General features: G+C 32.2%; 3 protein-coding genes across 4 annotated transcripts; 2 read left to right on the forward strand and 1 right to left on the reverse strand.

Annotated features, from left to right (window-relative positions):
* The first annotated feature begins 1456 nt into the window (after positions 1–1456).
* LOC111789593 (protein GRAVITROPIC IN THE LIGHT 1-like) lies at positions 1457–4654 on the forward strand. Of its 2 annotated transcripts, none has more exons than XM_023670224.1 (2): positions 1457–1611; positions 2906–4654. In XM_023670224.1, exon 2 carries the CDS (start codon positions 2945–2947, stop codon positions 4349–4351), a length of 1407 nt encoding a protein of 468 aa, XP_023525992.1. In that variant the 5' UTR covers positions 1457–1611; positions 2906–2944; the 3' UTR covers positions 4352–4654. The 2 variants fall into 2 exon arrangements, with proteins under 2 accessions (XP_023525992.1, XP_023525996.1); XM_023670228.1 differs by having other exon boundaries at positions 1457–1600.
* A 2664-nt stretch (positions 4655–7318) lies between these two features.
* LOC111780353 lies at positions 7319–8579 on the reverse strand. Its single transcript, XM_023660731.1, has 2 exons — positions 8192–8579; positions 7319–7551 (listed from the first exon to the last, which is right to left on the reverse strand). The coding sequence occupies exons 1-2, from the start codon at positions 8483–8485 to the stop codon at positions 7525–7527; spliced, it is 321 nt and encodes a 106-aa protein (XP_023516499.1). The 5' UTR covers positions 8486–8579; the 3' UTR covers positions 7319–7524.
* Positions 8580–10196: 1617 nt separating this feature from the next.
* Positions 10197–12951, forward strand: LOC111780363 (ras-related protein RABA1b-like). Its single transcript, XM_023660743.1, has 2 exons — positions 10197–10574; positions 12132–12951. The coding sequence occupies exons 1-2, from the start codon at positions 10354–10356 to the stop codon at positions 12562–12564; spliced, it is 654 nt and encodes a 217-aa protein (XP_023516511.1). The 5' UTR covers positions 10197–10353; the 3' UTR covers positions 12565–12951.
* The last annotated feature ends 746 nt before the right edge of the window (positions 12952–13697 follow it).

The following is a 13697-nucleotide window of genomic DNA, read 5'->3' on the forward strand; positions in this document are numbered from 1 at the left end:
TATAAATTTAAAAATAGAAAAGAAAAGAAAAAAAAAAGTTCATAAACAAAATGCTTACCACTAGTGCCTTAATAATGAAGGCTTACAAATCAAAAGGATATTAAAAAAAAGGGCTAAAATTATATTTTTAATTTAGTTAGAAAATATTAAAAAAAAAATATTTCTAATTAGTTCATTATATAATATTTTTATAAAGTCTAGCAACATGTTTTTAATGTCACGTTATTAATATTCCATTATACTAATTAGCGATCTATAAAAAAAATATATGACGTGGTATATTCTATTTATGAGATTTATACACGTGGCTGACAAGTCAGGCCCTCAAACAAAATACTCACGTCCGAACGCTCACATGGAAACAATTTCCCCCAAGCGCATGTGGGCCACACTTCCAAATAAGATCTAACCCTTTCAAATTACCAAAATACCCATTCTGACACCCAGCTGTAACGCCGTCCTCCACTCTAAACGGCTACGTAATTTCATCAAAAGTTTAGGGTTAAAACCGTCCATAAGTTTTTAGCTACCCTTGCGTTCATTTTGGAGTTCCCCGCCCACGACTTTCATGGAAGACACGTCCTAAATCTGTCTTTTTCTGTCTCCCCCCCACTTTTAATTTCAAATTAAAAATATTATTATTATTATTATTATTATTATATTCTCAATATCTACGTGTTTTTTTTTTTTTAAATTTTAAAATGAATTTCATGCCATCGTTTTCCTTCATGTTTATGTCACATAATTTTTATAATTTTAAAAAAAGTAAATAATTGAATTATTTAAATAAATAAGATTTTTTAATGCTTGTCCAACATTTGCAAAAAGGTTCCTGATAAGATTTATTACTTTTTTTATATATGCTTTATGATTTTTTTCGTTATTAGCTAAGAAATCATTTATAATTATTTTCAAATTTCAGAAATTAAAACATCACTTTTGAAACGTAATAAATCAAATAAGCATCAAGCTCGAATTTCAAGAATTAAAAAATATATTTCACTACTTTTTTAAAATCACTCGAAAGTTATTCCCCGTTTATTCTCTAATATTTGAGTGTTTTATTTTTTATTTTTTATTCTTTAAATATAACATTTAAAAGAAGCTGAGAAAACATTCCAATATCATTTACTCTCCAATTATATTTTTTTCTGTAAAAGAATTGAAATAAAACATTATAACCAAATAAAAAATACCTAATTTGTTGGTTACAACTATATTTTATAACCATATTTAGTCTTGAATTAATTTATGAATATAAGTATATTAAAAAAAGAAAATAAATGTTAATCAATAATTTCCACAATAAACTAAATTATTACCGATTGCAGGTTTAATTAAATTGTAGAATAAAAACTAATTTTCTATATTAAAAAACGAAAAACGAAAAAGGAAATTACAAATTAAATATATAAATAAACGGAACATTCCGCTGAACCTTTGTCCTTCTTGGACTTTTCACCTCCTCCCTCCTCTTCTTCTCCTCCCGTCGTTTCTAAAATCTGTGTATTGTGGGTTTTCTTTCCGCGAGACGACTTGTCGGATTCATTCACCAGTTCCAGAAGCCCAACTTCCGACAACGATACATCGACAAGACAAGGTCTCTCTCAGGTTTGCCTCTTTCGGAAACCCCCTTCATGTTTCCCTTATTTCCCAAACCCCCCCTGTATTTTCATGTATTTTCGTCTTCTTCCCCTTTTCGATTTTTTCTTTTTTTTTTCTTTTTTTTTTTTTTTGATCGGTTCGTAGTTTCCGATCCTAAAGAAGAGGGACTTTTTTTATTTATTAGAAATTAAAAAAAAAAAAAAAAAAAAAAAAAAAAAAAAAAAAAAAAAAAAAAAAANAAAAAAAAAAAAAAAAAAAAGGGTTCTCATCGTTTTATTTGTTTTACAGAGTATTGAAGGAATTTTCTTTTTAATTTTTAATTTTTTGGTGTTATGGAACGGTGTCGTTTTTTCGTGAGGAGAAATTGAGCGATTTCTCGTGAGATTTTACTGATAGCTACGTTTAAATACTTCCTTTTTATTCTTGCTTTATAAAAAGATCCACACGGTTTTGGAATTGGAACCGACTTGGGAGGGTTATGTTCATGTGTGGCCTGGACCATGCTCTTTCGTGGTCCCGCTTTCTCTTTCGTTGACTTTTCTTGATTGACTTTTGATTATTGCATTTTATCAAATTTATGGTTAATGTTTTTTTTTTTTTTTTTTTTTTCTGAAAAGTTGTTTTTAGTTTGAACTTTCCAAATGCACAATTTTGTCTTCAAAGAACCAAACTTTTTTTTTTAATTATCAATTTTTGAATTATTAATTTACTTGAAATTTTTATGAAGGAGTTGATTTATTTTTTCAAAAAAATTTATTTATTTTTTTGTTAATTAATGGCATATACATATATGTATTTTATTTTATTATTTTTTGCAATCTTATGTTTTTTTTCAAAGTATTTTTGGTTGAATAGATATTTTCAATCTATTTATTATCGTTTGAAAATGTCTAATATTGTTCTTTATTAGTCACATAAGAGGGAAGAAATTGAAATTTCTATTAATTTTTTTAAATATGTATGATGAAAAATAAAAAATAAAATAAAATAACCCTTTTTTTTAATTAAAAAAAAAAAAAAAAGACAATTATTTGTTCCCTTGTCTCTCTAATATCTTGAAAAAGCACAGATCTTAATGCTTATTTGATTTGGGAATTTGGAGAATTCTCTTTGATCTTCATTCTCTCTCTCCTCCCCTGTTTTTACTTTTTGATATTTTAGAGAGAGAAGAACAGAGAGATTGAGATTTAAAGGTTTAATATTTAAAAAGACAGTGCCAAAAAAGAGCTCTCCTTCTTCATCAATGGTCTTGGTCTATGTGCTAAAGCAACCTGCTTTTGCTCTCTTTGTGTTTTTCCAGTTTTTGTTGGTTTGATCTTTCCTGATCTCTCTTCTGCACATGGATTCTGTTAAACCGGCACCCATGTCCTCCAAAAAGACCAAACTTGCTCGTACTTTTGCCAAAGTTCTTCACATTCGAATGCTGACCGGAGTCTCCCCGATCGATGGAACCCCGAAAGGCGATCGGACTGTGGCTAAGAATGTCGGTAAGCAATCGGGTTCCTTTGATTGCAGTGATGAAGATCAGCAAGACAGAGCTGCTATGGAGGCTTTTCTTGCTAAGCTGTTTGCTTCTACTACAGCTCTTAAAGCTGCTTATGCTCAATTGCAATATGCTCAATCTCCATTTGATGTTGATGGGATCCAAGCTGCTGATCGAACAATTGTGTCGGAGTTGAAGAGGCTGTCGGAATTGAAACGATGTTTCGTTAAGAAACAGTTTGATCTTCTGCCTGAAAATGCGATGCTCTCGGCCGAGCTTCTCGAGCAGAAGAGTGTTGTGAAAATCTATGAAGTTTCTGTTAAGAAGATGAACTCTCAGGTGAGACTTAAGGATTCTGAGATTATCTTTCTTAAGGAGAAGTTGGAGGAAGCTAAGAGTAACAATAAGGATCTTGAGAAGAGAATGAATCAAAGCGGTTCGCTGTTTATGCTCGAAAACCTTCAGCTTTCAGCTATAAACACGAATCACTTCGCTCGTGTTCTTCGGCAGACAGTTAAAACCATTAGAACTTTTGTCGAATTGTTGATTGATGAGATGAAATCTGCTGGTTGGGATATTGGTGAAGCTGCATCTGCAATCGAACCCGACATAGTTTACTTCAAAGACGAGCATAAACGTTTCGCTTTCGAGGCATTCGTATGCCGAGTAATGTTCGAGGGGTTCCATTTCCCGAATTTCGGTCTTCCAAACGAGTCTCTACCAGAGAAGCAGCAGCAGAAGAAGCTATACTTCAGGAGATTCACAGAAGCGAAATCATTAACATGGAAAGAACTCGTCAATGAGAAGCCGAAATCGACATATGCGAAGTTCTACCGTGCGAAGTATCTGCAGCTGATCCACCAGAAAATGGAGTCGTCGTTGTTCGGAAACATGAAGCAAAGAAGGCAGGTGAGTTCAGGTGAAATCCCAGAGAGTGAATTCTTTGGCACATTTGCAGACATGGCTAGATGGGTGTGGCTACTGCATTGCTTAGCATTCTCATTCGACCCAGAGGCGTCGATCTTTCAAGTAAGCAAGGGATGTCGATTCAACGAGGTGTATACGAAAGCGGTAACAGAAGAAGTGTTGTTGCTTTCGACAGAACCCGAGCTTCGAGTTGCGTTCACGGTTGTACCCGGATTCAAGATCGGTAAAACTGTAATACAATGCCAGGTTTATATCTCTAAATCACAGCAACAAGAACAACAACAACAAGAACATCAGCTAAAACAACCTGTCCAGAAAAAAACAGAGGCGAGGTAAGTTGTCCCTCAGTAAAAAGATCAAGAACGCTTGTAGATCAGTTAAAAAAATCAGGTAGAATTACAGAGTCTGTCTGGTAAGGTAACAAATTGGCATGCATCTCTTCCTGTCTTTTTGTTTTAGCCGCATGTTCTTTGGGAACAGAACAACCTTAAATGTTTTGTTGATTTGCTTTCAAATTTTTGCCCTCAATTTTGTTAGAATATTAGGAAAATTCTGAGGGATTTGTCCACAGCTTTATATAATGCTTATTGTAATTTGTATATAAATATTATAAAATTGAACGTGTTTGAATTAGAACAATTATATGTCAAATACAAAATATGCAACGTGGTCATGTCATAGGAGGATGTTGACCATCGAGATATGTCCATTTCTATATTATTATTCGGATTGATACATTTTCAAATTGAAAATTTCGTGTTATTATATTATAGAAATTCTAATCTTTCCATAAATTACGTGACGTAATATATTAATTACTTATTTAAACATTCATATAATAATACTACAAATTTAGGGACCAAAATAAAATTCAATTTAATTTTGTTTTTTCAAACCAAGTATTAAATTATAATGATGACAATATATTGAAAAAACAATAATAATTATAATGTAGGAATGAAAAGTAGGGTGAAAATAGATGGAATAAAAATCCCAAAATAATTATATGATCTGAAAAAGTTATTGACTTTGGATGCTCTGTAAGCTACAAATTTTGATTATTTTTCTCTTTGGGGTACAAAATTTAATTGTTAAAAAAAAATAAATAAATAAATAAATAAAAAGTTGAACTTGGGTCCCACAATTGTTTTTGCAGAATGGTCCCTGAGGAAAAAGTATTTGCAACTAAGGCCAAGCCTATATTATTATTTCCCTATTTTCTGTCAGAGATGTTTTATTGGGGAATGTGATGATGATGGCTTTTAGTGTACCATAGATTTGTTTTAATTAAATTAAAGTTTAGTACTTTCAATTCTTTAAAATTGTGTATTGCACTTCAAATTTTATAAATTTATAATTTTTACCCTTTAATTCAATAATTTTTACATAATTATTTTATTTTATCCATTATTCTTTAATAAAATGATAGTTAATTTCATCGTTGACTCGAGCTTGTGTCAAAAATATTGACATACCTATTATAGGTCTCTCTACCGAATAATTAAAGTTAAAAATAAATATAATTTAATTAAAAACAATCTCGAAAGTTTTTCTCGTGATTGGGAATATGTCGTTTTCTATAAAAATAAATTAAATAAAATAATAATTATTTGATGATATCCAACATTATTATTATTTCAAAGAGTTCTCTTTTCGTGTGGGTATGTTTTTTTTTTTTTTTTTTAAAAAAAAATTTTGAATGCTTTAGAATTTAAAGTGAATAATTATGATTTATTGAAACTTTCGGTTTGCAAATCATTGAAACGTGTATACTCAATTTTGGATTGTTTTGGTTGCCTTTTTCTCACTTCCACTTTATATCAAATATTATTTTGCATTTATAATGTTTATATAGTATTTTATTTATTGTTATTTATAATTGATGATTCGACCTTATACTAAAGAATTATATATTTACAACTATTTATAACATAAACTATTTAAACTGATCATTCTTACAATTGGTTGGCATTTATATATATAAAAATATAATTTAAGTTAAAATAACAAATCTAATTTATTTACCCACGAGAAAGAGATTAAATATTCTGCCATATTCAAAATAATTTAATATTTTTTAGAGAATCAACTAATTTTAATCAAAATTTCATTTATAGTCGACTATATATAAATATAGATTTAACACCAACCCCTTTAATGGTTCAAATCAAATTTCAATAGACAAAAGTAGTGACACATACAATTTTAATAATAATAACAAATCATGTCTAAGTGTTGATTTGAGTTTTATGGATTATGTCTAAGTGTTCATTTAAGTTTTATCATACTCTAGCAAATGGAAAGTTTTCGTTCGAATGAACGTTAATTTGCCTTGAATTATGATTTTAAAAATAAAAAATAAAACGGACACAATTGTTATTCCCCAACACGGTTATTGTTTAGGTAGTTATGAAAAATGTTTGCTTAATCGTCACGCATAAATGATGTGAAAGTTATCTATTTATAATCAAATAAATTATAAGGACATGAAAAGAGTAATAAATGAAAATAACAAAAATATATATGGTAAGAGTAGATATTAGCGTTATGGTAAAATATAAATATATGATATATATGTAAACTATAATTTAGTAATTATCTCGAAGCATTTCAAATAAAATGTTATAGGTTGGATGATGAAAGTCACGGCTAATTTAGGGAATGATCATGGGTTTATAAGTAAGCAATACTAACTCTATTCGTACGAGGCTTTTTAGATAAGCTCAAAGCAAAGTCACGAGAGCCTACACTAAAAGTGGACAATATCATACCATTGTGAAGAGTTGTGTTCGTCTAACACTATAAACCTTACCTTCGTCTGACACTATAGGCCTTACCTAAAAAAGTGTCCAAATGGGTGCGTGGGAATTCGTAGCTTGAATTCAAGAACAGCAAAAAAACAGAGAAAACGAAAAGCTTTCTGAATTGGGTTTCATCATTTATGTATGAATATGAATGATGATGAGCAAAAGGAATACGAAATCAAATTGAAAGGAATCTAATCCAAGCTTACAACGGACAAAAGGAGGATTATAATCAGAAAAAGAAGCAAAAGCAATGCATGGGGTTTGCGTTGTTTGTTCCATATGTGCTTTTAGTTTTAGCTTATTCCAAAAAGCGAAGGCAGATATTCTGGCCTTACCTCCACAGACAATTGCAGAGCTCTGAAATTCCCCTTTGTTTTTCTGTTCGGCATATCCGCTTCCAAGCTGGAGTACTGGGCCTGTCTCAGATTGAAGGGTCGCTGTAATACACCAAATTCAAATTCTAAACTGTAGTTCATGTTCTTCATTTTTTCCATGATTATCACAAATGGAAGTAATTCAAATTCATATAAGATTAGTGGATTTTGATTTCTTCTTCTTTTCTTTCTTCAATGGTAAGAATACAATTAACTGAATGCTCAAAAGAAAAACCTAATTTCTCTTCTTTTTTCTTTTCCTCAATCGTTCTCAATCGCGGCCTTGTAGCACAGTGGGAGAGAATTGCTCAAAAGTTGTTAGGTCGAATCAGGGATTCCAAGAACACCAAAATCCCTGCAATAAACATCACAATTTTCTAATTAAAATCCAACAATCAATAACAAGATAGTTTCCGTATCTTCACGCATATAAACACCACGGAGGATCGGATGTATAATTCAGTTGAGACAATTTTGAAGTTCGTGTTCGTGGACAGAAAAGGAAAATCATGCTTGTAAACAATAAAGAGATTATAACGGTTTAGGTATGATTCTAATTTCTGAAGTCAATAATAGTTTCTCCGTTTCTTTTTCGCTTCGATTTCTCGTTCGCTTGAATAAAATTCTCTGATGCGAATGCGTTGTTTCAATCATATCGAACGCAGTTTCTTCCGATTTTCTCAAATAATCCTAAATCGACCTCAGTTCTTACACATTACAGCGAATCGATTTCGAACTGGAGAAACAAAAACCTAGCAAGCACTAAAGTAAATCACAATGCGATCGTATACACTTAATCTGAAACAGATTCATGACTAAAAATTCTTTGCCAGTAAGTTCATTATGGAAATTGAAGGCAATTTCTTCAAAATTTCTCAAAAAAATCTAAAGCAGCCTCAGGTTTTTTCAAAATAAAGCAACTCGAGTTCGGAATCACGAAAACGAAACACAGCAATAACGGAGTAAAATCACAATGCGATCGTGAGAGCACTTACTCTAAAACAGATTACGAATTTCCTCCATGCCGTCTTCGCCTTCTCAAGCTTCGAGAGAACCTCATAACCGGAGCAAACATCGACCGGAGAATCCAAAAAAACTCGCCGCGGAATCGGCGGAGACCACAAGCTACTCTGTTCGTAATCGAAGTCGAATTGCGAGGCGTCGAAGAACTTGCCGAGAAGCCGATCCGACACCGATTTCGACACGAGTTGAACGCTCGGAATCGTCGGAGTGCCGCATTCGATGAAGCAAGAGGAGGAGGGAGTAGAAGATTCGGTGGAGATTGGCATCGGAGAGACAGGGCGAAGAGAAACTTACCCGGCAAAGACGAAGACAGAGTGTTGCAGAGTACCACGAAGGTATCGATAGCGCGCCTTTTAGATTAGGAACGTTCGCAAAATGCAAAATGGAATATTTAAAGGGGTCAAAATGTGATTTTTAAATATTTGGAGACCGTTAAAAAACAGTTATTAAAGTATAAAGAATGTTAATGTTGGAGTGATTAGGAAGTTAGCCACCCAAAATAACGAGAAAGATTATGAAATTACTTCCATCAATTTAATTAATCAATTGGTTAACTTTAGATAATTAATTATTATTGGTTAATTTATTTATATTAAGTTAAATTAATAAAATATATTTATTGTTAATTAATTTATTGGGTATACCTTTAATTTTTAATTTATTTGATGGTTCCATCCTTTACAAAACTATTTAACTCTTTTTAATGCTAATTAATCAAAATTTGAAATGTAGATCTTATAGTTATATCCTAAGGCGTCACTACCCAATCATACAAACCTTTGATATAGACCAAATTTGACATTTTTATATCTCTCTCTCTCTTTGTACTGCAATGTCTTCTCGTATTAGTTTTTGACGTTTATGGGACCCATAGATGTGACCGAGAGTGATGTAGAAATCACTACAAGTAAAGTAAGATTCGGATTAGCTTGTTGAACGAATATCTCAAGGCAAAAACATCGTTTGAGATTCGAATCACTCTACAAACAAAATCGATAATGTCTAGCTTGAATGATTCTTGTTGATCAAATATCTCAACTCAAGAACAATTGTTTCACTCCACAAGCAATATTGATCATGTCGAGCTTGAATGATTCTACATGCAACTTAAACTACATAAAATTGCAAAGAAACTTAGTCATTGGCTAAATAAAGTATAAATGTTTTTTTTTACTACATTTTCCAAGTCTACTTACAAATACAATATACATGACTTTATATAGCCTCAAAATGAAAGCAATTCTTAGTAATATTCATACTTTATGGACATAATTAATAAATGTAACCTAAAGTAAATAAAATGTTTTCAAATACATTAATGAAATACAATAACTCTAGAGTACTATAAATTGTAATCCACCATAACAATGAAATTTCATTATTCTTCAATGTGGCATGAATCGAAATATCTTTTGATAGTTTCAACAACATTTTCTTTGCATCTTCATTGAAATATATTGTATAATTAATGTCCTTAGTTATATCAGAGAGTTTTCGTGTAGCTACAACACTCTTCGATATTGGGCCAGAGACATTCAACCCTAACAAAGTTTATGGTGTTCTCGAATGTACTATGCTCTTTAATACTAATTCAAGACACTTATCGTGCCTGAAATGAAGCGGAGAATTGTAATATTAAAATTGAACTTTCTTTTTAATTCGTTTAAAAATTATATTATATTTTATTTATGAAATATTATTAAATTTATCGAAAAGTTATCCACTTTTTAAACTATATTAAAAATAAAAAAGATTTGAAATAATATATTTTTAACAAAAATAAATTAAAAATTGAGGGAAATAAAGATTGAAATACAGACAAAAAGCTTCACATCCGGACATTTGTTCAGAAAATGAAAATTTCGGGAAAGGAAAACAACAATTGAATCAGAGACGTCCGATCAAAGGAGCGTGCAGGTTCACAATAAGCAAAACATGGACCTTCCCTCACAGCTTCCCCCGCTTTTTTTCCCCTTTTTTCTTTTCGTCTCCATTTCTTCCCACCTTTATTGATTTCACACACTTCCTCCCCCACTTGAGTGCTGCATTTCTTCGATTTTTCCTCTCTCCTCCTCTCTGCTCTTCTTCTTCTTCTTCCTTAATCTATAAAGTTTTGAGGTAAATCGAAGCAACAATGGCTGGTTACAGAGCTGATGATGATTACGACTACCTATTCAAGGTGGTTCTGATTGGGGACTCCGGTGTCGGCAAGTCCAATTTGCTCTCCAGATTCACTAAGAACGAGTTTAACCTCGAGTCTAAATCCACCATTGGTGTCGAGTTCGCCACCAGGACCTTGAACGTCGATGGTAAAGTTATCAAAGCTCAGATTTGGGATACTGCTGGCCAAGAAAGGTTTTCTTTCTTTCTTCTCCTCTCTGGATTTCTCGCCTTTTCTTTCGTTTTGCTTCCTGTTCATTTGCGTGTTAGTGGTTTGGTTTCTGGTTGTTGCTTTCTGTTTGGGTGTCCTGATTTCTGGGGTTTAGTTAATTAGCATGTTCCGGTTTGCCGAGTGTGTTGTGTAATAACCTAGATCTGATCGATATAAACTGTGTTTTCTTCTTAATTTTGTGTTCTTATGGTTCAATTGAGTGTTTAATGCTTGCGAAGTTGGTTTTGATGTATTTTTACTGTGATGTTGTGGCTTTGTTCTTCAATTTCTACGGTTGTTTGTGTAATAAAGCTGTTTGGTGATGGTTAGAAAAGTTAGATTCAGCAGGCCTTGAAGAATCCATTTAATAGAAGTTAATGGAATAGTTGGGGACTTGGAATTGTCTGAGCAGATCCTTGTTCACGAAGACTTTGGATTCTGTTTCGTAGATCGTGTGCTTTGAGCCATTTCTATTATAAATCTCTTATAATTTATATTAGCAACAGGAAGCTTTGATTCCTCCCATTATTCTTTCCCTTGTCCCCCGATAAAGCACAAAGGCACTTGGCTTCTTTCTAAAGGAATTCGTTTCCTATTTTCCAAATGGGGAATCAGTTAAAATTTTCTTTCATGTATGGTACTTCCTCTACTTTTTGGTTTCTGTTTATTGCGATGCCTACAAGAGGAAAAAGATCATATGACAAAGATTTCGTTGCATGTCATTGAAATTTATATAATGTGTTGGGTAAGTAGGGATATTGAACGCATCCAATGGCATTGATTTTCATACCCTAATTTAGGGGAAGCTCGAACTGGTATTACCTAGAAGTAGCTTATAATCTCATACTAAAAAGAGAAACAATGTCATGTGCTGGGATCATTTCGTGAGTGTCGAACTTTGTCATAGGTTCTTGGGCTTATATTGTCACTGTTCTGAACTTTTATTCCTTCTCAAGTTAGCTCAAGCTCTCCTAAAAACTGGACCTTCTATATATGGATTGCATTTACTCGACTATATGCTTACGGCATGTACTGGTTTTCCCCCAAAAAATGTGTCACTTCATAACAATTATGAATCTGCCCTATCATTCCACAGCACTCTTCCTTCATAAGATTAGCATCTGACAAAGGAAATGAAGTGATCTGCTATTCTTGATGTGCTTTTCATCAACTATAATTTTACTTCTTCTTTTCTCTGTACGTGTAGCCTATGAATGTTGATTAGTAAATTGCAATTCCTGTGGTGGCGTTGAATAGGAAAAGGGGTTGTAATTTTTTTCCAAATTTTGTTGAGAAGATCTCATTATCGTTCATCAATACAAGTCTGATGGACGGATCTTATGATCTAGTTTACCTTCTTTATGATTCTTCTGTCTATCAATAATGGCATACATTTCTATCAATAATGGCATACATTGCACGGTACATGTGAAGAAGTAGGGCAATAATGAGCCAAGCTAGTATTTGCAGTGAATCCACCTGTTATTTTTTAGAAAAATTGAATGAGCTGTTCAGATCTGTGTGGCTTTCTGTGTGTATAGGTACCGTGCCATCACCAGCGCATACTATCGTGGAGCAGTTGGTGCACTCCTTGTATACGATGTTACTCGTCATGCAACATTTGAGAACGTGGACCGGTGGCTAAAAGAATTGAAGAACCACACAGATTCCAACATTGTTGTGATGCTTGTTGGAAACAAATCTGATCTTCGCCACCTTGTGGCTGTTCCAACCGAGGATGGAAAGTCGTACGCTGAGAGGGAATCACTGTACTTCATAGAAACCTCTGCACTGGAAGCAGTCAACGTCGAAAAAGCATTCGCCGAGGTCCTGACTCAGATCTATCACATAGTAAGCAAGAAGGCTGTTGAAGGTGGAGAAAACGGATCTGCTTCCTCTGTCCCTGCCCAGGGGGAGAAAATAAACATCAAAGACGAATCGGGTTTAAACAGAATCAAATGTTGCTCGAGCTAACTTCGATAACCTTTCGAAATGATTTTGGATTCTATGTACTGTAATAATTTTTTTTCTTTTGAAGAGAGACGAGAACAAAAAAGAGGAGGTTAAAGGAAAAGGAAGATATCCCCAAGACCTTCAATCTTGCTGTATTACAGAAGAGGAGTAACAGCCACATGATTGTTTTGTGGTTGCTGTTGTGTCCATCGTTAGCTTCTACCAAAAAAAAATCCTGGTTTCAAGTTTGGTTTCTACGGTAAATGTCCTCAATTTTAGTTAAAGTTCTTTAAGAATAATTTTTATTTCTAAAAATTTGCTTAAATTAGGTATGTGATATTCTGCTCTATACATACACTACGAGTGGCTAATGATTTGTTTCTTTAATTGGGTAATCATTTTGCTTCACTTCAATTTGTAGTTGCTAATTATATATCTTACTACTTGAATTTTACCCAACTTTATTTTGTTTTCATTTTATTAATATATATGCTGAAATCATGTATTTTTCTCAATGAATTGCTTAATCAAGTATTTTATGTCAAGGTTACCTTTTACTTTCATAGTTGGATACCGCACTGTCGAAGATTATTCAATGATTGATAAATAATTTTAAACCAATTAAAATAAGATACATAAATATTGAGACTAACAAAAGTTATAGCCAAAATAATAGCTCCATTTATGCCAACTATGTTTACTTCATGAACTTAAAAAAAAATCGATTACGACTATGAATGTTCGGACTCTTGTTAAGTTGTATGAATTTTTATTATATAATTTAAACTTTATTTAATTGCCCGTAACTTAGATAAATTTTGTAATCTTAACCTTCAACTCGAACGAGTGTAGCCATCTTTCCCCTCTAACAAGTTTTTTCTTAAAAATTTGTTAAAATAAAGTATAAATGGGTGGATAATGTATATTTTATTTTGGTTAATATAAATGTGTGTCATGAATTTTAGGGCTTATTATATATATTATTACTTATATATTATAATATTTATGATGTTAATATTTAAGTCAAGAGTAAGTTAAAACTCATTTTTATGGGTGGAATACTGTATTTTAATATTATTATTATTTTTTATTTAAAAAAATGTTGTTTTAAAAATTAGGTTGATATAATATTATATTATCGCGAATTAAACAAA

This window comes from Cucurbita pepo, chromosome LG01 (assembly GCF_002806865.2).
Source record: "Cucurbita pepo subsp. pepo cultivar mu-cu-16 chromosome LG01, ASM280686v2, whole genome shotgun sequence".
Classification (NCBI taxonomy): Eukaryota; Viridiplantae; Streptophyta; class Magnoliopsida; order Cucurbitales; family Cucurbitaceae; genus Cucurbita; species Cucurbita pepo.

Coding starts and splice junctions, on each gene's coding strand:
- LOC111780363 (XM_023660743.1), top strand. CDS start 10,354: ATGGCTGGTTACAGAGCTGATGATGATTACGACTACCTATTCAAGGTG. Junction 10,575..12,131: donor GATACTGCTGGCCAAGAAAG/GTTTTCTTTCTT, acceptor CTGTGTGTATAG/GTACCGTGCCATCACCAGCG.
- LOC111780353 (XM_023660731.1), bottom strand. CDS start 8,485: ATGCCAATCTCCACCGAATCTTCTACTCCCTCCTCCTCTTGCTTCATC. Junction 7,552..8,191: donor AATTCGTAATCTGTTTTAGA/GTAAGTGCTCTC, acceptor TGTTTATTGCAG/GGATTTTGGTGTTCTTGGAA.
- LOC111789593 (XM_023670224.1), top strand. CDS start 2,945: ATGGATTCTGTTAAACCGGCACCCATGTCCTCCAAAAAGACCAAACTT.